This window comes from Lipotes vexillifer, unplaced genomic scaffold, assembly GCF_000442215.2.
Source record: "Lipotes vexillifer unplaced genomic scaffold, Lipotes_vexillifer_v1.1 scaffold426, whole genome shotgun sequence".
In the NCBI taxonomy this organism is placed as follows: domain Eukaryota; kingdom Metazoa; phylum Chordata; class Mammalia; order Artiodactyla; family Lipotidae; genus Lipotes; species Lipotes vexillifer.
Genome location: NW_006779491.1, coordinates 710,612 through 732,907, shown reverse-complemented (window position 1 = coordinate 732,907; position 22,296 = coordinate 710,612). Strand labels below are relative to the sequence as shown.

At 49.1% G+C, this 22,296-nt stretch overlaps 2 protein-coding genes across 2 annotated transcripts in view; one reads left to right on the top strand and one right to left on the bottom strand.

Annotated features, from left to right (window-relative positions):
- Positions 1 to 1,416, top strand: part of VKORC1L1 (vitamin K epoxide reductase complex subunit 1L1) — a 59,745-nt gene extending 58,329 nt beyond the window's left edge. Inside the window, exon 3 of the mRNA XM_007452655.1 lies at positions 15 to 1,416. Within this exon, the coding sequence (XP_007452717.1) occupies positions 15 to 241 (227 nt within the window). The 3' untranslated portion in view covers positions 242 to 1,416. The remainder of the gene's footprint in view (positions 1 to 14) is intronic.
- A 5,804-nt stretch (positions 1,417 to 7,220) lies between these two features.
- GUSB (glucuronidase beta) lies at positions 7,221 to 21,686 on the bottom strand. Its single transcript, XM_007452654.1, has 12 exons — positions 21,474 to 21,686; positions 19,766 to 19,951; positions 19,290 to 19,471; positions 18,988 to 19,130; positions 18,338 to 18,525; positions 17,486 to 17,638; positions 17,061 to 17,239; positions 16,833 to 16,979; positions 14,558 to 14,642; positions 12,414 to 12,590; positions 9,220 to 9,355; positions 7,221 to 7,390 (listed from the first exon to the last, which is right to left on the bottom strand). The coding sequence occupies exons 1-12, from the start codon at positions 21,684 to 21,686 to the stop codon at positions 7,221 to 7,223; spliced, it is 1,959 nt and encodes a 652-aa protein (XP_007452716.1).
- Positions 21,687 to 22,296: the final 610 nt, after the last annotated feature.

The window sequence follows — 22,296 nt, the reverse complement described above, 5'->3', positions numbered from 1 at the left end:
TCTTTCCCTTGCAGGCCTGACAGCAAGTGCAGTTGCAGCTTTAATCCTCATGACATCCTCCATCATGTCTGTAGTGGGGTCTTTGTACCTGGCCTACATCCTGTACTTTGTGCTGAAGGAGTTTTGCATAATCTGCGTCATCACATATGTGCTGAACTTCATTCTTCTTATCATCAACTACAAACGACTAGTTTACTTGAATGAGGCCTGGAAACGGCAACTGCAGCCCAAGCAGGACTAACCACCTGATGAACTCTTAACTGACAGTCTGAAGTCCCTTTTTCCATTAAGTTTATTTTGCAGCAGTTTGGTTGTTGTTGTTGTTGTTTTTTTAATTCTTCACAACAGACACTTTCCCTAAGAATCTTAAACTGATTTTTTAAAATCCTGTAAATTAGAAGGAGCTCTAGTTATTTTCTGTGTCAATCTTCATTTTAAATATGGATACAAAAAAAAAAAAGAGGATACGCCGAGCCAATCAAAGACAAGCTTTAACTTTACTTTGGAGATGTTTCTGAAATAATAAATGTAGCCCTAGCCTCCTTCCCTCAATTGTAAAGTGAGCAACCATTGCTAGTAATTCTCTAATGTGTATAAATTACATTTCAGCTATAACAAATGTGATCATGACATGAAAATATTTTAGAATAGATACTGTATTAAATATTGCCATGTTTACAATATGTAATGTTTTTAGCTGATGGATTTAAACATGTAGATTCAACTAGAATCCATTCATGTGATATTTGTAAATAAAGGTAGAAATATTGGATCCATCCCTGCAGAACTTACTGTACAGTTTAGTTGAAGTGTAGCAATGAAGAAATGTCAGCTCAAGGTTGACTGAGGAAATAGTGAAAATAGTAAGTCCATACAGAGCATCTTGTGAAAAGCACTGAGAGCTGTGGGTCTAGCATTGACAGCAAAAATAATAGGGTGATTGGTTCCCTTTCATCTCCTTCCTCTGAAAGGAGGAAACTAAATTTGGACATTCAAGTCAAGCTTGTACCTAGTCATAAAACTGGATCAATTATAGCCTTACAGAATGAGTCATGAGACCAGACTTTCAAGTCCAAGGCCTTCAGGATACTAAAGATGGGAAAATGGGTAGATTTCTTTGGAGAAAAGCTGGAAATATTAATATGGCATTTTTAGGTAAAATCTCTTACAACAGTTGAATTTTCATGCAGATAATTTTCCTTAACATTGGTGCCAGTCAACCAAACAGTATTGACTTTGAAATCATCAGTATAAGCCCAGTCGCTCCAGAGTAGGATTGCTCTTGGGTAGCTCTGTAGCGTTTTCCCTGTTTCTTTCTACACTAATTAACCAGACATCTAGTTTAATTGTTTTAGAGTCAGATACTGGATTTGTAAACTTTAGAGCTGACACGCTGCTCAGTTTGCTTAACTGGGACAGGAGTACTAAAGGTAGAAATATCTCAAGGTGAAATACAGTACTCTTTCTAATAACTACCCAAAGGCAGAGTTTTTGGAAGTGATCTGAGTAAACCCAAATGAAATAGTGACAGTATGTTTCTATGGTTAACATCTTATATCAGATTGTTAAAAGTGCCTTCTGTCTTAAATCTCAAACCAAATATTTTGTGTGTTGAACTTGGGCAGAAGTGTCCTTCCTCCCTTTCTTAGCATGAAGTAGAAAACTTGCATTCTATAGAAGGGTTCTGTATGATCATTTTATTCCTTAGATTGAGAAGGAGTAGCCATGTTTTTGCCTCCAGTTCATTCATCATTATGTTAAAAAGAGACCGGTAACTTTTGAGTGCTTTATTTGCCTTCTTTTGAAGGGAGGGGACAGGCTCTGCTCTGTAAACTGTAACGTGCAGAGTCAGCAACTGTTCAGCAGTTTCCAACTAACTGTCATAATTGATGCAATGTATTCTTCTGGCCCAAGGCAGGTATAAAATCTGAGTTGTAATGTACTTTCAACCAGTTTAAACCAGTTTTGTAAAAGATAGCTTAATTCAGATTTCATCAAGGCATGTTCTCCCAAGAATGTGAATATTTCAATGCCTGTTTTATTATCTATGTATTGTTCTTGTTTCTATAGTTAAAGAACTCTAGAAAGCATTGATTAGATGTCTGATATTTATGGAGAAACAAGTCCTAATGCTGGAAAACCGTGCAACGAGGTCGTCTTGTAGCAGTGCTTCCCGTCTACCCAGCAGTTTACTGCTTCTCTTTACTCCGCTAGAGTGGAACTGGCTTCACGGTGAAGACTTCGTGGTATATATAACTCTGGTCGTGCTAAACAAGTTCCTCGTGCACCAATTTAAAATTGTTTTTCACCATATGTTGTATCAATCAGTAGAGTTAAAGCTTGTCTTGATGTTGCGTTCTTGCGAACATCTTCAACTCTTACATGAGAGAACATCAGTGTTCAGCCAGACCCTTTGAGTTTTTCCTTTGCTTTACTAAGCCTTGCGGAAACCACTGTTTCAGTTGTAGAAAAATTGTTGCCACATTCCTATGACCCCAGAATTAATATCCTTCTTTTCACTGGGTGATGACCATGTGCTGCCTGAAATACCAGCGTGGTGAGGCCTGTATCGCTGTAAGCAAAGGACCCGCCCCCGTCCCCCGCTCCCCCCGCTCCCCCATGCGTGTGATTTGGTATTTTTGCCCGGGAAGAATTTAGGCTTCCCTCTACATCCTCAATTACACCCCAGAAGAGGCGGAAAACCCCATGTTATAAAATCTGAGGGCTATTTTGACTATTTTATTTTATTTTTTATTTATTTATTTTTTTGCGGTACGCAGGCCTCTCACTGCTGTGGCCTCTCCCGTTGTGGAGCACAGGCTCTGGACGCGCAGGCTCAGCGGCCATGGCTCACGGGCCCAGCCACTCTGCAGCACGTGGGATCTTCCCGAACCGGGGCACAAACCCGTGTCCCCCGCATCGGCAGGCGGACTCTCAACCACTGCACCACCAGGGAAGCCCCCTATTTTGACTATTTTAGACAGAATATTTAAACACTGCAACATTATTAGCCACCAATGTGGAAGAACCGATTAGGGAAGAAATTGAATTTCTGCTTCTTGGTTTTCGAAATGATTTGTAACAACGAAGCCTCTTATCTATTTGACAGTCCTATCATTTGAAGAAATAAGAGAAGTTGTAGTTAGATGATAAATTCTAGGGAATCTAGGTGGTTTGGAGGATTTGGTATTTTTCATTGCAGCTAGTTGCTATCAGTGAGGGTAAACGTCTGGTGAAATAACTCAGGTTTAACTAGCTGTGTGCCAGGAATTACTTTTACTTGATGTATAGGGCCTCTCCTTAAATCCATTACTTCTAAGGATGTTGAAAGCATTGACTATTTTCTTACAAAGAGACAAAGATCTATCATTTGGTACAAGAGATCCTTGGACCTACTAGGTAGGATACAGGACCAAGACTACAGTGAAATTAAAACTGTTAGTTGGCTTTAGTTTTCTTGTATTTCATTTATTTTTAAGACTATCAGCAACAGTGCAAAGTCATCTTCAGCAAAGCTTGACACCAATGAATGCTGACAGATCTTGTCCCGAAAAATCAGTATTGAACAAATGCCAACAAGAAACCCACTATTATTTTTGGTAACCTATTTGGGAAGGAATACCTGATATTCAGTCTTTGTCCTCGTGTATTTCTCCCCAACAGGCAAGCACTGGTGAAACATTTCTATTCAGGTATTTTAGGCAGCACTTATGATTCCTAATTTGTGAGAGCTACCCTTCAATAAATCAAAGGGGGCGGGGGTAGGAGTCCAGGCTACTTGGTTAAACATTTTTTCGACAAATTAGCCCAGAAAAGGTGAAATGTTTTGTTATAAAACCGTCCCCCGCTCCCCCCGCTCCCCCATGCGTGTGATTTGGTATTTTTGCCCGGGAAGAATTTAGGCTTCCCTCTACATCCTCAATTACACCCCAGAAGAGGCGGAAAACCCCATGTTATAAAATCTGAGGGCTATTTTGACTATTTTATTTTATTTTTTATTTATTTATTTTTTTGCGGTACGCAGGCCTCTCACTGCTGTGGCCTCTCCCGTTGTGGAGCACAGGCTCTGGACGCGCAGGCTCAGCGGCCATGGCTCACGGGCCCAGCCACTCTGCAGCACGTGGGATCTTCCCGAACCGGGGCACAAACCCGTGTCCCCCGCATCGGCAGGCGGACTCTCAACCACTGCACCACCAGGGAAGCCCCCTATTTTGACTATTTTAGACAGAATATTTAAACACTGCAACATTATTAGCCACCAATGTGGAAGAACCGATTAGGGAAGAAATTGAATTTCTGCTTCTTGGTTTTCGAAATGATTTGTAACAACGAAGCCTCTTATCTATTTGACAGTCCTATCATTTGAAGAAATAAGAGAAGTTGTAGTTAGATGATAAATTCTAGGGAATCTAGGTGGTTTGGAGGATTTGGTATTTTTCATTGCAGCTAGTTGCTATCAGTGAGGGTAAACGTCTGGTGAAATAACTCAGGTTTAACTAGCTGTGTGCCAGGAATTACTTTTACTTGATGTATAGGGCCTCTCCTTAAATCCATTACTTCTAAGGATGTTGAAAGCATTGACTATTTTCTTACAAAGAGACAAAGATCTATCATTTGGTACAAGAGATCCTTGGACCTACTAGGTAGGATACAGGACCAAGACTACAGTGAAATTAAAACTGTTAGTTGGCTTTAGTTTTCTTGTATTTCATTTATTTTTAAGACTATCAGCAACAGTGCAAAGTCATCTTCAGCAAAGCTTGACACCAATGAATGCTGACAGATCTTGTCCCGAAAAATCAGTATTGAACAAATGCCAACAAGAAACCCACTATTATTTTTGGTAACCTATTTGGGAAGGAATACCTGATATTCAGTCTTTGTCCTCGTGTATTTCTCCCCAACAGGCAAGCACTGGTGAAACATTTCTATTCAGGTATTTTAGGCAGCACTTATGATTCCTAATTTGTGAGAGCTACCCTTCAATAAATCAAAGGGGGCGGGGGTAGGAGTCCAGGCTACTTGGTTAAACATTTTTTCGACAAATTAGCCCAGAAAAGGTGAAATGTTTTGTTATAAAACTATTAAGCATGGCCTAAGTACTAGGTGTATGATCTGTATAGTGTGTTCCATCAAAAATATTTATTACTAGTGCTTTAAGCTCCAGAGTAAACATTCATTTAAAATGGAGTTCACTGGGCAGATTTCCCCTTTAATATAGACAGAAATATTCTTTATCAGAGATTTAGGACACAGTTTTGCTAACTGGTAAAAACAAATGTAAATATGTAAGAATGTTTATTTGTTGCACATAACTTTTTGGTATAAAATAAATGTAGAAGTTACCTGTGGAAGTTGTGCTGCCCTCATTCTTATACTGCAGTACTGCATTTCAAAAAAGAAGCAGAAATGAATTCAGTCTTATAAATTATTCTTGAAATTGTTTCTGTAGCTTCATTTCTAGGTGTACTGAAATGTATTTCTACAGGTATTTCTACAGGTGTACTGAGTTGATTCTTCTTCTCTTAAATTATATGTAACTTAGAGAAGACATAAGCAGAATTCTCAGAGATTCTAGTTCTTGGAATTCCTGTTGGTTTACGATGTATGTGGTTGTCAAGAATCAATGAAAAAGATGTTACTGCTTACAGTTCTGTAAGCACATAGAATGTATTAATCAGCTCTTTTTCCACTGCTTTACTTTAGCTCATCTCGAACACTCCAGTTATAATCTTCTAAAAAGTTAACATCTGTAAGAAAGATGATATCATTTGAAATGCAGTTAGCCATATTTTATTGAATAGAACAAATACGCCCTGTGCTATAGAACCTTAGGACTTAAGAAATGGACCTTACCTCTAATTTGTAAAACATTTAAGTGTGTTTGTGATGTTTAATTTTTTTTTAATGTTTGTCAAGTAAAGAGTTTTATATATTATTCCTTGACATTAAACTGGAACACAAAACTTGATTACTCCAAGGGACTTAAGTTTAGTGGTAATGAAAGAAATATGTAACCACTAGAATTCCTAACTTATTATTTGAACTGACTACACTCTCATTTCTTAAAAATGGTCTAAAGACGGCCACTAAAATGAGGTTAAATTATCTGTACTGTTTCTTTCACGGAGCTTGGAAAGGAAGGGTAAAAAAGGGCATGTGTTGAGATGTGAAATCCCCCACAAGTGAAGTGGATCAAGTTCTGTATTAAGAATTGTATTGTTTCATGGTCTTCTATTTGATTGGACAGTATTTTTCCAAAGCTTTCAGCTTTAAACCAAGATAGATGAACACTGAACTCTTACAAACAATGTGCCTTACTTGCCTTAATGGAGCCTGTGGAAGAGGAGGAGGAGGAAAGATTCCATAAGGAAAGACCATCCTCAGGAGCAGAGCGGGTGGCGTCACCCAGAGGTACAAAAGCCTGTCCTACTTGTCTGCAGGCCCAGTCCGTTTAAAGAGGCCTCATCACATTCACTGGAGTCAGCTGTGATGGCCCAGTGGGCTTCTACGCCCATCTATCCCTCTCAGTCCAGAAAAAACTACGGCTGAGGTTGGAAGAACGTCCCAGAAGAACAGGTAACCTCTCAGCTCCCTTCCAATTCTGACATTCCTCAACTCTTACCTTTCTTATGCTTACGTGTCAGCTTAACTCTGGAAACTGGTACCTTGACCTTGTGCATTATTCCAGCATGATACTACTTTCTGTGAATGTGCCGGGACTTCGGCTTATCTGTGGAGGTACTAGCCCTTGTCTTTTACTGTCACCCACCCAAGTCAAGGCCGGCCTAAAGCACAGGTGGCATCTGAGCACTGGTGGCCCTAAAGCGGCAGGGCTGTTCCTGTGGCAGCACACAGTCTGTAACCAGCGACTCTGACTGTGGCGAGTGCTGAAGCAGAGGTTTCTCAAGACGCCGTACTCGGTTAAGGCCATGAAAACAGCCTGACACAGAAAAACAATTTCCGATGCTTCAGCTGTACAGATCATTGAATTTATGGATGGTCACTTTTAAGCCAACTCTTTATTCTCATACTACAAAAGCCTTTATTTTCACCTCTAACGTTCCCTTCTAGCAAATGACCACAAAATCCAGACCAGAAAACTTGCCGGTCTGCCATGCACAGTCCCGGAAGCACTTGCTCTGTGTCCTGTGGAAGTCACCCCCTACCTGGGAAGGAGGGGCTGACAGAGCCCTTGTCAGCAGAGAGGTAGTGCTTGCTTAAAAAGTAAACGGGCTGTTTCCCACGCACTGTGACTTCACAGCTGACCGGTGGCACTTGGTTTCATTGGCAAGTTTCCAGTATCTCTCTCGCAACAGGAATGCTGCACTTTTCGGTTGTCTCTGACGAGTGAAGATCCCTTTTCTATTCCCTATCGGCCTCTGTGGTGCTAAAAACAAGGCAAAAGGTATTTCAGATGACTTCTGATGGGCCAAATCACAACCAGCCTGGAGCCAAGCTGGGCACTAAACAGAGAGGTCCTCATGGTTTAGAGATGCTTGGTCTGAAGTGGTATCTGATGAAGTGGCCCCTTAACGGGTTAAAGATTTAAATACCACTGCTCCCCAAAAACACTTAGCTCCCTGGTGTGTTAATTTTTCTTCTGTTAGGGAAATAATCCAAAATTATTTATCTTTTACTTGCAAAATAAGGTTTAAGACATTATGGGTACCCACCTGCCTGGTAACTGGAGCAGGGCTGAGACAAAGTTCCCCTTGGAAAGGCTTGCGCCTCTCTGAGGAGACAACTGTGCTAGTGGGAGCCAGAGACTTGACCAATCACAGGCGCCTAAGAGGGAGCTACTCGTAGATTTTAAAGTCCCGTTGGGTAGACTTCCAGCTGGGTCCCCACCCCTGGTGGCAAGTCCGCCAGAGCTGGAGCTGGGAAAGGAGCAACTACACTCCCAGCGAACCCCTCCATCTCCTAGAGAAACCACCGCATCTGTTAAATGGAAAGCAGGTCTTTCCCACTAGAAAAGCTCAAGACAACAATAATTTCTTCCACGAAAAGCAAACGGCAGGCACTGTGCCAAGCGCTTCGTCAAATGGAATCCCTGTGTCAACCTGCAAGGTGGTAGGCGTTAGCCCCACTTTACAGGCTCTAATTATACCTTGTACAATGTCACACAGCTAATTCCTTACTATGCAAAGCAGTGCACCTAGTCACAAAACTAGACTTCCATCCAAGCTTATTTCCAGGAGCTGTTAATCTCATTTGCCAAAAGCAGAGTGGAGGCTCATGCTCCCTCTTTTTTTCTTCACCTCTCCCATTCGGATTTTTAATTAAACCTTAATCTTCTAGGGACTTCCCTCGTGGTACAGTGGTTAAGACTCCGTGCTCCCAATGCAGGGGGCCCGGGTTTGATGCCGGGTCAGGGAACTAGATCCCACATGCATGCTGCAACTAAGAGTTCGCATGCCACAACTAAGGAGCCAGCGAGCTGCAACGAAGGAGCCTGCCTGCCACGACTGAGACCCGGTGCAACCAAATAAATAAATAAAAATATATCAAAACAAAACAAAACAAAACTTTAACCTTCTAAAAACCTGTCTTTCCCCGTAAGTAATGTAATGTAATTCCCACTACTACCAAATGCTTCCCTTCCTCCCCAGATTGCTATCCTAAGTTTATGGTATATCAAGAAGCTAGTTACCTAGAGGGATAGAAAGAAATGGGAAACTCATTTGGAACTTTTGTGAAGTAGCCCTCATTATCCCCACCTGAGAAAGGACAGATCGTATTCACCTTGAAGGCTTTTAAACACTCCCACTTGCAAAACCTTTTGACACTTAACCTGTATTTGGCAAACTTGCCTTTTATAAGTGAATAATATAAAACAGACTAAAATATCTGAAGTTCCTCGGGCTTTGTACCTTATTCTGGAATAATGAGTATATCCCACAAATAAATCCAGTACGAGGTCCACTTTTTCCTCATACTGTGGTGAAACACAGAGGTAAGCTAGCCACCTCTGCCTTGAGATGGTAGCTTCTCCCATTTGCTTGTTTACCATAAAATGAATTAGGCAGCCAGCAAGTGACGGCTGCTTGCTAAAAGCAACTTACTTTTCCTAGGGAATCCTCTATGTAGCCTGCATTGATTACATCAGCTTTGCCCTCTCTTGTTTCCAGGGTTCTTACAACCAAACGTCCTGAACTAAAATGCCAACCTGAAAAAAAGAGAAGGGGTACATTCCGTGCACCGAACTCTGCCACTTACACTGGTCAGTCATAAAATCAGCAAAATTCCAGATGAGCTCTCCAACCACATATTCTTTTCGTTTTTGATCCAGAACCACGTGATACTGCTCAAGCAGGCCTTTCTGGTACTCTTCACTGAACATCAGAGGTGGGTCCTGGAAGTCAAGGCAAAGAGAACTTAGGACTCAGAACAAGCAGGACTGTAAATGTTAGATAAAAATAAAGATCCACGTGATGACCATGGTGGGCTATGGTGACTGCAGGACTTGCTGATGCTGGTGTAGGGACACAGCCAGGGTATGACATAGCCCAGGGTGAAAAAAAAAACACACCTTAATTAGTAACTGTTTTTTTTTTTGGCCACACTGCGTGACATGCAGGATCTTAGTTCCCTGACCAGGGATTGAACTGGGGCCCTCGGCAGTGAAAGTGCCAAGTCCTAACCACTGGACCACAAGGGAATTCCCATAAACAGAATTTAATATTTGCTTTATCTTTAACGTCTCTATTCCCCAGTGCAGTCTTAAAGCTGAACTACACTAGGAGTAAAAGTATGTCTCTGGATAATAAATTTAAAACTCAAGTTTGAAGTAGCTGCCAGTGCATAATTTGAGAACTAGTGTGACTCAGATTTAACTCGCCTTAGATTCATCTGTATCTCTTCTGGGTAAGTAGCTGCTGTTTAGCCCATTCATCCATTCAACAAATAATTATTTAGTATCTGCTTATATGGCAGGCATTGGAGACAAAGTGACAAACTAGAAAGATAGGGCCAGGGAACTAGATCCTGTATGCCACAACTAAAGATCCTGTGTGCCGCAGCGAGGATCCCAAGTGCCACAACTAGGACCTGGCGCAGCCTAAATAAATAAATAAAAATAAATAAATAAATAAATAAATATGCTATTATAGGGAAAAAAATGCAATTATAGGGACTTCCCTGGCAGTCCAGTGGTTAAGACACTGTGCTTCCACTGCACCACTGCAGGGGGCACATGTTCGATCGATCCCTGGTCGGGGAACTAAGATACTGTATGCCTCGTGGCACAGCCAAAAAAAAAAAAGATACAGAACGACAACAGTGAAAGCTACTATACACCGAAGATATGACTGTACCACTGAGCCCTGTTTTGTTGCAGTTCCAAAGCAGAATTTGAGGGCAGGGCAAGATGTCGAGTTCCTTCTCTGTTTTAATGGAAATGACTCTGCCTTGTCTAACGCTATCCACATGAGGTTATTTAAATTTAAAACTACTTTAAACTACATCAGTCATGTTTGTCACGTTCCAAGTCCTCAAAAGTCACACGTGGCAGTGGCTCCTGTTCTGGACGGTGCAGGTCTAGACCATTTCCATCACCACAAAGGCACTATCAGAGAGTGCTGACCCAGACTCTTTCAGAATTTCCTTTTTAAAAAAAAATCTTTATTGAATTTGTTACAGTATTGCTTCTGTTCTATGTTTTGGTTTCTTGGGCGGGAGGCATGTGGGATCTTAGCTCCCGGACCAGGGATCGAACCCACACCCCCTACATTGGAAGGGGAAGTCTTAACCACTGGACCACCAGGGAAGTCCTTTTCAGAATTTGTTAAAAATTCAGAGTTGGTCACCTTTTCAAAGAGGGAGAACAAATGTACATACTTTGTCTTCATAAGATACTTCCCCCTACATTAGCAGTCTGTCCAAGTGGCACTCTGTGCAGGCAAGATGAATTTAAGGGTGTGAACAGAATAAGGGAGTCCATTTGGGTTACTGTTCAACCTACTAAGGATCAGCAAATGAAGAAATGTGTCAACAAGGAACCCCAGCCATTGTGACAGGTGTCGGCTGGCTGGGGTTCAAGAATCCACATGAAAACAATCCCCACAAAACAGCCTATCTTTGGTGAGGAAATGGACAAAACAAGGAGAAAAAGCTAGTGATTAAACCTTGCTCCAACGACTTCCCTGGTGGTCCACTGGTTAAGACTCCATGCTTCCAATGCAGGGGGTGTGGGTTCAATCCCTGGTCGAGGAACTAAGATTCTGCATGCCGCGCGACGCAGCCAAAAAAAAAAACTCCCCCCAAAACCAAAATCTTGCTCCAAGATCTCACTCATTCCCTTAACAAGTATCATTTAGCACCCGCTGTGTGCCGGACCCTGCTGAGTGCTTGGGAAGCAACAGTAAATAGGATTTAGTCTCCCTCCTGGAGCCCTCGGCCTGGTCAAGGAGAGAGCCAAAGAGATCATGACAGTGCACAGTGAGAAATGCTGAGACAGATGGAGCAGGGGGAAGAGTTTCCTCTGCCCGGGCAGGTGGGGTAAACCTCACCAAAGAGGGGCTACCTAAGCTGAGGCTCTAATGCTGAGTAAGAATCCATTAGTTGGGCTTCCCTGGTGGTGCAGTGGTTAGGAATCCGCCTGCCAATGCAGGAGACACGGGTTCGAGCCCTGGTCCGGGAAGATCCCACATGCTGCGGAGCAACTAAGCCCATGTGCCACAACTACTGAGCCTGTGCTCTAGAGCCCGTGAGCCACAACTACTGAGCCTGCGTGCCTAGAGCCCATGCCCCACAACAAGAGAAGCCATCACAATGAGAAGCCCGCGCACCGCAACAAAGAGTAGCCCCCGCGAGCCACAACTAGAGAAAGCCTGTGGCGCAATGAAGACCCAATGCAGCCAAAAATAAATACATACATACATACATACATAAATACACAAATAAATAAGTAAATAATCCTTTAAAAAAAATAAAAGAATCCATTAGTTGATGATTATGGTGCTAAGAAGGGCACTCTAGGTAGAAGGAACAGGCCAAGCCAGAGCAGAAGCCAGTGAGCACAGTGAAAACAGGCCAGGGTCCAGGACTGAAGGCAGAGGAGGATGAAGACCTGGGAGATGGCACAGGGCAAAGGATGTTGACAGCCCCGACCACAGATTAGGGCTTCGTCCTGTGGGCCAGGAGAAGCCAGTGACGGGACTCCCAAGGTTTGAATTTGTTCCAAAGACCATTTGGGCAGCTAGTGGGAGGCTGTCTGAGGACCACTCAAGTGAGGCAGAGGCTGAGTCCAGGGCAGCCATGTGGAGGGGTAGGTTAAGGTGAGCCTGGTGAGCTATAGGAGGTGATCAGGACAAGTGAGGGGCCGGGAAGGAGGCACCTTTCTAGCCTGGGGCAGTGAATGACATCAATGTCCAGGAGAGTGAAAAAATAACTCAAATGTCTACACTACTTACCTCGTGAAACCCTGTGATGGTTTCTGCTCCGTACTCGCTCTGAATAATTGGCTTCTGGTAGGTCTTATACCAGCTCTCAAACTGGGTTGCCAGCTGCAGCTGAATCACTTCCATGTGCCCGTAGTCATGATACCAGGAGTAGTAACTGTTCACACAGATGACATCCACATATGGCACCTGGAAGAGTGTTAAAACGTGTTCACGAACCAGGCGAGTGTAGGATAGCGTTCGGACTTACACTTGGGCGGGGGTGGTGGCACTTCTGGCACAGGAGGTAAGAAGGGGACACAGAAACGAGTTAGGGGACTTCCCTGGTGGCGCAGTGGCTAAGAATCCACCTGCTAATGCAGGGACACTGGTTCGAGCCCTGGTCTGGGAAGATCTCACATGCTGTGGAGTTACTAAGCCCATGTGCCACAACTATTGAGCCTGCGCTCTAGAGCCCACAAGCCACAACTACTGAGCCCACGTGCCACAAGCACTGAAGCCCACGCGCCTAGAGCCCATGCTCCACAACGAGAAGCCACTGCGATGGGAAGCCCGCGCACCACGACGAAGAGTAGCCCCCGCTCGCCACAACTAGAGAAAGCCCACGCGCAGCAATGAAGACCCAATGCAGCCAAAAATAAAATTAATTAATTTTAAAAAAGAAATGAGTTGGATGCTCACCCGTATAGAACATGGAGTTAGAAGAGACCTGAATGGAACAAGTCTCTTAACTCTGGGCTGGCGCCCCTGACCTGGCTGCAGCTGGGCTCAGGGGAGGGTGCCCAGCGCGCTGGCCCCAGTGGAAGCCCAGGGCCCATCCCAAGCCGACTGTGTTCCTCTTTAGGTTGTGCTCCTGTCCCTGGCTGTCCCCCTGGCCCTGGAGAAGTGTTCCCAACTAAGGGACAAAGGCAGTTCTTCTCACAAAGGCTCTTGATTCACCTTCCTGAGCTAGTACTCGGGACCATAAAGTGGCTGGAAAATTCCCTCCTAGGAGGGTAGCCCAGATGATGGGGCGGGACTGCCTCAAATCTGAATGGTGTGGTGCTCAGTGGGCAGCAAAGCTCACCGGAACCCACACTCACCTCCAAAGTCTGCATTGTGACTGTCGTGGTCCATCTTTCCCAAGTGACCTCGGCACCTTTCCGAACTGGTGGCCTCTGGGTGGGCACATGACCATGACCATGGCTCACACACCCCACCAGGTGAGCCTGGCAACCTTCTGGGGGGACTGGCACAGACTCCCCTGCCCACTAGAATGGGAAGGGACACTACTTGGGCTCTGAGAAAGTCCAGGTCTGCCTGTGTCACACTGGTATTTGACCACAGTCTTCACACTCCTTCAAGGGGGTGTCGTCGAGGGATGGCACAGGAACACCAGGGCTACAAACTGTCCCATCTATGTCAAAATGACAGTGCTCACAATTTATACTTGTGCATAGCGTTTTCTCATCCATTCTTTCTCCTTTACATGATTTCTCTCTCTGGAGCACTTTAGTACTGGCCTCAGTTCTCTAGCGGAGGAGCATCTTCTTGCTCCCATGTTTTACAGCTTCCGTGCAACTCAACACGGCTTCCGAGGGGCTGCTGCACCCAGGGACTGTGAGGGTGGCTGTGGGGTCTGGCCGGCTGTGTGAGCCTGTTCCTTTGATTCTCAATCCCAGGGTCTGGATCTAGTCTAGTCTAGTCCGGTTCCCAAAGCTGGGTTGATGACTGGAATCACTGAGGAGTTTTTTAAAAACTCAGATTCCCACCCTGGACTTTACTAAATCAGAATCTCAGAATCCAGATATCTACACTTTCAAAAAGCTTCCCTTAGTGGTTTTGACCATCAGCCAGGTTTGAGAAACACGGGACGATGATGATTTTAGGCTCCCTTAAACCTCCACCCTTTTCTGAGCCTATTAAATTGAGGTGCATAAAAACTGATGCGTCTGAACTGAGAATGAATTCGACCTCCCTGTGCCCAGCCTCCTTAGATTCAAGAAGCCACACTGCCTGGCAAATCAACGGGCAGTCCTCTTTAACCTAAAGACCAACTATGGAAATGGCTGGACTGGCTGCTTGTGGTCCCTCCCAGCGGCTCATGTCAGCAAGCATCTGGGCAGGATGAGAGGACAGGCAGAGGGGAGACGTGGCATGGAGACCCCCAGGCTCACCCCCAGGTCTGCTTCATAGTTGGAGTTGGTCACAAAGGTCACGGGCCGGGAGGGATCCAAGGCTTTGGTGTGGGCAATCAGCGTCCTGTCCATGGAGGGCAGAAGACACGGCACCGTCAGTCAGTCCAGGGAGGACTCTCATCCCGCATCCTCTCCTTCTCATCTTCCCAGCCAAAAAGACCCCCAAGACACCGCTCTCCTGCCTGCCTTCCAGTGTATTTCAGGTAAGCAAACATGTTCTTCTAGGCATCACGTTCCCTGACATCATTCTTTCCTCCTTCCTCCCTCCCCAGTTCCTAGTCCCCCACCCCTCCCAGAGGAGAGGCCATCCTCCCGGGGCGGGAGGCACAGAGCAGAGCTCCTTGGGCTGGGCACTGCCAAAAGCTGGGCTCTGCATCTCTGGCGAAGCTCTTGAAAATAGGACGGGGTGTGGATTAGGATGGATATTAACTTAGCACGTAAGTCGGAGGCTGGGAGGCAGGCTGTGCGCTGGGCACTCACTAGAGACTTAAACAGCCGTGAAGCTCCATGGAGCGAAACCACACAGGGGAATGTAACAAATTATAAGCGCTGGCGGGAATTATGAAGGGGAAGCATGGGGTTCTATGAGACTGTAAGGCGGCACATCCCCGAGACCAGTCAGTCAGCACAGCCTCTCTGAAGACACGGCATTTACGCTGAGTCCTGCTAACCGAGGAGGGGTGGCGAGAGGACGCTTCCCAACAGAGGGGCCGGTCTGTGGTCAGGGCTCAGCCTCCCCAGCGCAGGTCACCCTCACTCACTGTTTAAGCCTATTTTCCTCTTCTGTTTCCTCACAGCTGGTTTTCTTTTCCTTGACACCCCCCCCATTATAACTCTTCTCACTCGAAGGCTGTCGTTTCCACAGGCCAGGACAGTGCCTCGCGACCTGCAAGTCCCTAACCCACTGTCCGAAACAGCCTGGCTGTCACCTGGGGAGCTTCAAAGCCCAGCCAAGCGCCTCCGGCCCAGGCAGCCCTACTTACATCCTGCCCCATCCCCACTGCTCCCAAATCAAGCCTCTCCTTCTCCGCACCTCCCAAAAAGGTGCACAGGAAACCTCAGGCACCTGCTCCTGGAAGCTTATCATCCTTTCACGCTCACAGAAAAAATTCCGTCCACCAGCCTGGCTCAACATCCCTGTGCCACGTGCTCTGGGGCTGTGTGTCTAGAGCTCAGCTTCACCCAGGTGGGTCCACTCCTCAGAGCCTCCATCCGGGACACTGGGATGCAAGCAGTGTCTGCCTCAGGGAGTATTTCCATGGCTTCTGCTGCCTCTACAGGAAGTGAAATAATTCCCCTCTCCAGGCTACACTACAACTGCATGATCATTAAGAAAGAGAAGGAACGAAGGAACACCCCGAAGGGAGCCAGCCCAGGGTGGGGCGATGACCCCTAAGTGGGATTTCTGTCCACAGCAATGCCTGGGGGGTGGGGGGAGCTACTGGCATTCAGTGAACGGACCACGAACTTTAGATGGCCTGGTCCCATCCAACAATGTAACTTAGAATGGTTAGAACATGCACGTCATTTCAAACCTGTTTATAATTACATGCCTAGGTAAGCTGGCTTTATAAAGTTTAATTCCCCTTTACAGATGAACCCGAAGCATCACAAAGTAGTTTTGTGCAGTTTTAACACGCACTAAATTTCCCAGGAACGGAGATACCATAAAAATCGAGGGAAGACTATACTTGGTTTTGGTTGCAACTTTACCTGGGGTGGCTCAGTATTTTAGAAGAGGGCAGCACTGAAGAAAACGCTGCTCACGGCATCAGAGTCACCAGCTATGCTTTCCAGCCCCCATCATCAGCTTTTGTAGCTGTGCTTTCAGGGAGATGCCACATCTAGATGCAAGCTCCTGACCCCTTCACTGCATCTTCTGGGGAGTCAGGCCCATGCACTCACGGATTATTTTACAAATGACTCTCTCTTATACTATGGTTAGGCCACATCACTATTTTTTTTTCTTTCTTAACTTGAAGTTATGTGTATAAGTAGGTTAGGTTAACTCTGGATTTCATTTCAGGTGTGTCAAGGAGACACTGGGTTGAAATCACGATCTGGGTGGGTGGGTACTTGGTCCCCTGAACTGGCCAGGTATGGACGCACCTGGGCTGGGAGCAGGTGCTGACCCTCTCACAGCCCACACCCACCCCAGGGCCCACTGCAGCTCTCCCGCAGCTACCAGCCGAGGCTGAGCTGGGCCAGCGAGCTGAGGTCTCACCCCTGACCCAGGGAAGGCAGGGGCACTCACTTAAAGTAGTAACCAGCTGGTTTCAGGAAGGAAGCAGGCTCGTTGGCCACAGACCACATCACAACAGACGGGTGATTCTTGTCCCTGCGGACCATCTCCTCCATCACCTCCAGGTGGTGCTGCAGAGACACGTTGCTGTAGCTCTGGCTGCGGGGCCGGGGAGGAAAGGGAGCGGGTCACAGGGCGCCAAGCTGGGCGGTCTGGGCTGTGCGGCTGGCGGGCACTCACGCCAGCACGATGCCCACTCCAGGACTCTCGTCGATGACCACGATCCCATAGCGGTCGCAGAGCTGCATCACCTCCTCTGCGTAGGGGTAGTGGCTGGTGCGGAAGGCATTGGCGCCCAGCCAGCGAAGCAGGTTGAAGTCCTTCACCAGCAGCGGCCAGTCAAAGCCCTTCCCTCGGATCTAGGGGACAGCACAGCAGAGAGCCCCTGCCCCCTGTCCCCGTTGAAGATGCCCTTCCTTCTAGAGCTGGGCCCCTCAAGAGTCACCCTGTTAGCCCGCTATCCAGGCCAAGCACAGGCCCCATGAGGCAGTGGTTTTGAGCGGTTTGCTTAACTGCTCTGAGCTGCCCTCAACCACTTCAAGGGACACGGAGGAAGGGATGGCGAGAAATGGCCCCCCCACAGGGACTCAGGAGCCCCAGCTCACGTCTGCATCCTCATGCTTGTTGACCCCGTGGAAATAGAAAGGCTTCCCGTTGATGAGGAACTGGCTCTGTGTGACAGCCACGGTGCGGATCCCCACGGGCAGGGTGTAGAAGTCAGACACAAACCCAGCAGCCGTCTGTGCGGTCAGCTTCACCTGCAAAAGCCAAGCACTGGGCATGAGGATTCCTGGACGGCCTGAACACAACGCAGCCCGCGCTTCGGCAGGATGGCCCCTTGCGAACCACGGCAGCCCACCTCTGGAACAGCAGGTAGAGAGACGCAGGAAGTACAGGCATCCGCCATGAACAAGAAGGAACTCTTACGGAGACCTACTAGAGAACCGACTTGAGGATACGGGGAGGGGGAAGGGTAAGCTGGGACAAAGTGAGAGAGTGGCATGGACATATACACACTACCAAATATAAAATAGACAGCTAGCGGGAAGCAGCCACATAGCACGGGGAGATCAGCTCGGTGCTTTGTGACCACCTAGAGGGGTGGGATAGGGAGGGTGGGAGGGAGACGCAAGAGGGAGGAGATATGGGAACATATGTATACATATAGCTGATTCACTTTGTTATAAAGCCGAAACTGACACACCATTGGAAAGCAATTATACTCTAATAAAGATGTTAAAAAATTAAAAAAATTAAAAAAAAAGAAGGAACTTTTGCCCACCCTGCCCCTGGGGCCTGCTCTTCAAACTGGGCCTCCCCAACAAGGGCTGCAAAAAAGCAGGCTGGGGACTCTTCAATCCAACTGACTGGGAAGATCAGAGGACCAGGCCTGCTGAAGCCAGAGCTGCTGGATGGGGGAAAAAGGCCTCCCACAGCCCAGTCCTCACCACCATTACCTCCAACGAGTACAGGTAGGCAGGGTGCTCGTGCATCAGGTACGGCCACCAGAGGTGGGCACTGGGCACCTGCAGCTGGCCCCGGCCCCCTGTCCCCTTGGCCACGACCATGCCTTCCTCATCCAGAAGACAGACTTCCAGCTGGAAGTGCTCACTGCCCTGGACGACGATCTGGTAATTCACCAGCCCTGCAGGAGACAAGACAGATCAGACAAGAGAGAAAAGGGAGGGATGTGACCTGGGGTCACACAGATGACAGTGCCCTGAGGCCACCTTTCTGAGGAGCCCCTAGCTGCCAGCTGTTTATTTCTTGAGCTTAATCTGCAGCGAGGGGAGATGAAGTGAGGGCGGCACAGTGGGGAGGGGACATGGGGTTCTCCTGCATCCTGGGCTGTTATTCACCACGAGCTATGATTTGAGGCAAGCCCCACTTCCTCCCAAAGTGAAGTCAGAGCAGATGGGTGATTTCCGCAGCCCCTGCCAGCTCGGACAGGCTGGATTCCAGCTCGGACAGGCTGGATTCCAGCTCAGACAGGCTGGATTCCAGCTGCTGAGGTGGATGGGACAGTCTTTCTCCTAGGGGATCTTTCCAAACAGGGAACAAAGCCGCTGGGGGCCTGGCTGACGGCAGACCCTGCCAGGAGCCTCACCAGTGTCTTGGTCCACGTCGGTGGTGACGGTGATGTCATCGAGGTAGGTGGTAGGCGTGGTGTAGAGGAGCACAGTCCGATGCAGTCCCGCGTAATTGAAGAAGTCAAAGTTTGTGTTCTGGACAAAGTAACCCTTGGGGTACCTAGGATGGGAGGACAGTGGCCTTGCCCTGGGTCCTTCGACCTCAGCTCACACATCTCCCTGGCCTCCCAGAGCCAGGGCCTCACCTCTGTTAAGGCCACCCTGCCCCTGACGGGAAGACCACTGGGCAGAGCGGGGAGGGGGGCGAGGTGCTGCTCACTTGGAGGTGTCCGTCTTGTAGAGGATGGTCCCTGGCGGCAGGGTGTTGGGGGAGAGCGTGTTGTTGATGGCGATGGTAATGCGGCAGGAGGACAGGGGCCCACTCTGGACCAGCTTGCTGATGTCAGCCTCGAAGGGGAGATGGCCCCCCTCATGCTCTGCCACATGGACCCCATTCACCCACTGCAGACACAGGGATACATGAGGAGGGGGCCCTGCCATCTCAGGCGCTCCCTCACGCAGAAGTGCAGTATGGGGGGAGCGGGTGGGACAGGCTACCAGCTGCCACCCGCCTCAGAGGTGGAGGGAGGGAGCTCTGGGGGAATAGATGAGGCCACCCTCTCCACCCAGGGCACAAACCCCAGTGCGGGGCAAGAGTGTGCCCCCCACCCCGCGGGCACCGCAGGAGGCAGGCTGCCAGGTGACGGCTGGGAGCCAGGCACCCTACTTGCTCCGCCTGCTGCTCGCTGCACTGACCACGATGGCGTAGTAGTGGGCGCTGCCGATCCTCAGCACCACTCTTGTGCCCAGGTCCTCGGTCCATCGCTGGGGCAAGGTGGCCTCCCGTTCATACCACACCCAGCCAACGAAGCTCCGCAGCCGCCCATCCTGGCCCACGTCGTTGAAGCTGGAGGGAACCGGCATGTCCAGGCTGGGGCCCGACTGAGGAGACAAGGACCGGAATCAGGTCCAGATCACCTGGGAAGCTAAGGGGCCCTCCCCAGCAACCCCACTTACAGGAAGAAGCTGGACGAGCTGACTTCTCCCAGACCCTCCTGGATTCCAGGCCACCCCACCAGCAACTGACCAATGTCTTTTACGGACTCATTTAATTTTCGCGACTCCATGAAACAGACCCAGTCACGCACGCACTCACTCAGTGGTGCACAGTGAACACCTACATGCTGTTTTAGGCGCTGGGAATGAAAGAGTGAACAAGGCCTCTGCTGCCAGGTAAGCAGCTCTACGAAGAGAGCGTGGAGCATGGCAGGGGGCTATCTTAGGGGCCAGGGAAGGCCTCTGGGGGCCAGGGCCCCTGAGATACGACCTCTGGACGTCCCAGCAGAACCAGGTGAATCTGAGCCCCGCAGGGAATCCCCTGAACCTCTGCACTCTTGAACACCTCAGGGAGACGACAAGGCAGGAGTGGGGCAGAGAGCTCAGTGAGTCTGGAAGCAGCCTGGGGAAGAGCTTCCTGAAGACACACGTGACCTACAAGGAAACAGGGATTTCCTGTCCCTCACAGCTGTCTGCCCAGCTTCTGGCACAAGCCCTGCCACATAGTAAGGACTCAACAAATATTGGATGAATGGATGGATAACTTGCTGATGAGAGACCAGCTGCTAGGATGCTTTGTGTCCAAGGTCTGGTGAGGCCATAAGTTCTTTCTCAGGGTAGCGGGCAGCAGGCACCAGGGTCTCCATGGAATGGGGTGAGCCTATGGCCACAACCAGCCTAGGGCAAGAAGGATCTGCAAAGTCAATCTAGACCCTGACTAAGAGGAAGATGACCAACTGACTGCCCCAGGGACGGAGGAAGGCTGGCCGGGGCGCACGGGCCGCTTTGCTGAGGAAACTCTGAGTTGCGCAAGAAGTGCCTGGCACCAGCCCCCGCCCGCCCCTTTCTTCCTCCGCTGATGAGGGCTGGGCGGCAAAGACTTTAAAAAGAGGATCTAAAAAATAAAAAAATTTAAAAAAATAAAAAAAATAAAAATAAAAATAAAAAGAGGATCTAAGTGAGGTGAGTGTCGGATGGGCACACAGGCCTGCCCCTGCTCCAGTTCTCAGCGCACACGATCCAAGTCAGAGGGGAGACCTAGAGGGGGATCCTCGGCTGGACACCAAGCCCCATCCTCTAGCTGAACCTTGTAAACCAAGGTCCTTCCTGCCAGGGCAGAGCTGGCCCCAAGACGTCCAAAGCCTCCCCTCCTGCCACTGAGCACCCACCCGCCCCCAGGTCGGTGCCGGGACACTGTTCCGGCTCTGCCTCCCCCACCGACATCGGGCCCGCCCATTTCCTCGTTCCCGGTCACTCTCCGGGTGGATCGACCCCACGCCCCACAGGCCCGTCCATCTTTAACCTCCTCCTGGCCGGCAGTTCCGAGGGCTCAGGGGAAGGCACCCCACACCCCCGACCCGGCTTCCAGGAGCTTCCCTGCCCTGGTCCCCGTCCCCAGAGCCCGCACCTCCCGCAGCGGCGTCCGGTACCACTGCTGTTCGAAGCCCTGGCGCCGGTTCTGGGAGAAGTCGGCGCGGAACCTCCAGAGGCCGTCCAGCTCCTTGCGCTCCCGCGACCGGCTCTCCCGGGGGTAGAGCATCCCGCCCTGCAGCAGCGCCAGCCCGCAGCCCCAGAGCAGCGCGCCTAGCACGGCCCAGGTGCCCGCCAGCCCCCGGAGCATGGCTCCCGCGGGCCCCTGGCTGCCAGCAGCCCCGCGCCCGGTGCCGTTAGCGCGGGAGGCGGGGCCGGGGTGGAGCCTGAAGTCACGTGTCCCGCCCCCCGCGCCATTTTCGTTGAAGTCGATTGCGCTGTCGGGGGTCACCCCGCGAGGCCCGCGCCCACAAGGCCGTTCCAGGCCCGCCTTCCTGACGGAGGGCGGCGGCGGCGGGGGAGGGCCCGCGGGGAACCCGGGGTGGGCGGAGTTCGCAGGCTCCGCGCCCGCGAGGTCACTGCGGTCCTCCGCACTCCCCCGCCCTCCGATACCCGGCTGCTCGCGTCCAGGGCGGCTGGTCCAGGGCCGCGGGCCGCAGAGAAAACCGGGAGACGGCCGGGTTACCACTGATGCTTCAAGGAGACCGACCTGGGATACCTCCACTCGCTTATGCTTGCGGGACACCGGTGAGCTCAGACGAAGCCTCAACATGCCCAGTGACTTTCGCGCAGGCCCACCTGGCTTATAGCCTTGACCCTGGGCTTCCACCTGCGGTCCCCTGGGCCCCGAACCCCTACCCAGGGGCCCGGCGCTCCCTCTTGGCATTGCGGATACACACATAAAGATGCAAGGAGCGGGG